Source organism: Dipodomys ordii, unplaced genomic scaffold (genome assembly GCF_000151885.1).
Source record: "Dipodomys ordii isolate 6190 unplaced genomic scaffold, Dord_2.0 Scaffold61, whole genome shotgun sequence".
NCBI lineage: Eukaryota > Metazoa > Chordata > Mammalia > Rodentia > Heteromyidae > Dipodomys > Dipodomys ordii.
Window position 1 is genome coordinate 1544117 of NW_012267277.1, and position 1603 is coordinate 1545719.

General features: G+C 41.2%; 1 protein-coding gene across 1 annotated transcript in view; it reads left to right on the forward strand.

Moving 5' to 3' along the window:
- The window catches only part of Zyg11a (zyg-11 family member A, cell cycle regulator), a 46228-nt gene that overhangs the window by 29078 nt on the left and 15547 nt on the right, over nucleotides 1-1603 (forward strand). Inside the window, exon 6 of the mRNA XM_013022198.1 lies at nucleotides 225-289. Within this exon, the coding sequence (XP_012877652.1) occupies nucleotides 225-289 (65 nt within the window). The remainder of the gene's footprint in view (nucleotides 1-224; nucleotides 290-1603) is intronic.

Here is a 1603-nt window from a genome sequence, read left to right on the forward strand (position 1 = left end):
GCCTCATGCATACAAGGCAAGCACTCCAGCACTGAGCCACCTTCCCAACCTATCAGTCTTCGTTCTGACATTAATTGTAAGATGGAATTGAAAACTTAAAGAGGGTTTAGGTATGCAGTGATTCCTGAGTAAACAAGGCTGGTTGGCAGTACTATCCAAATGCTTAAAATCTACCACTAGAATGAAGTATTGCATTTTCTCATAATTGTTTTTCTTCCTAAAAGTTACAGAAGAATTGTCTTCTCTCCTTAACCAATTCCAGGATTCTTGTGGATGTTCCATTTGATAGGCAAGTATAAATAAAAGTTATTCTCTGATTGGGTATATTGGCCAACTAATCTGATCATTGTTGGCTCTTGATTATTTAGCAAGCTGTTTATGGCCATAGCACCTTGAAATGTGTCTAATCTTATTTAACAAGGGACTGCTAAAGTTGAGATAAAGTATTTGAGGAAAGGCTCTCTTGACCCTCTTCCATGGAGAGGTGATTAGAGGTACTCTAATTGTACATATTTTTCTCCCAAAGTGATTCTAGTATCAGGACATGGTTAAAAAAAATGGGCTCAGCTGGGCATTGGTTGCTTTCAGCTGGGCATTGGTTGCTTACACCTGTAATCCTAGCTATTCAGGAGGCTGAGGTTATCATGGTTCAAAGCCAGCCTGGGCAGAAAGTACATGAGCCTCTTGTTTTTTTTGTTGTTGGTTGTGGGGCTTGAACTCTGGGCCTGGCAGCTGTCCCTCAGCTCTTTAGCTCAAGGCAAACACTCTACCACCTGAGCTACAGCACTACTTCTGGTTTTCTGGAAGTTTATTGGAGATAAGAGTTTCACAGCCTTTCCTGGCTTTTCCTGCCTGGGATGGCTTTGAACCATGATCCTCAGATCTCAGCCCTCTGAGTAGCTAGGATTACAGGCACAAACCACCAATACCTGACGCTGTGAGACTCTTATCTCCAATAAAGCATTCAGGAAACCAGAAATAGTACTGTGGCCCAACTGGTAGAGAGCTGAAGAGTTGAGGGACAGGGACCAGGCCCAGAGTTCAAGCCCCAGGACTGACAAAAAAAAAAGAAAAAAATAATGGGCTCAAGCCAGGTGCTGGTGGCTCACGCCTGTAATCCTAGCTCCAAAAAGCTGATCATACTTAGATTCAGGTCCCATTATTTTTGTACATAGGCTTCCTTTTTTGAAAACCATGACTTTAAGAGAATTAGATATGATAATACGTATAAAATATCTGCAAGAGTGCTTAGTATATTAACTGCTCTAAGAGTTTTCCTCATTTAATCATTACTATTTAATAACAAATCAATGTAGATACTGTGTATTCCTCTTGAGGCTTTTGTAATCTTTCATAATCATGAGTTTTAAAACATAATAGTGCTTTAGTTCTAGAATCTCAGAAAATTGAAGAATTTGGAGCCAATGGTTCACACCTGTAATCCTAGCTACTGAGGAGGCTGAGAACTGAGGATCATGGTTCAAAGCCAGCCCAGGCAGAAAAGTCTGTGAGATTCCTATCTCCAATTACCCACTAGAAAACCAGAAGTGGCACTGTGGCTCAAGCGGTAGAGCACTCACCTTGAGCTGAAGAGCACAAGGAT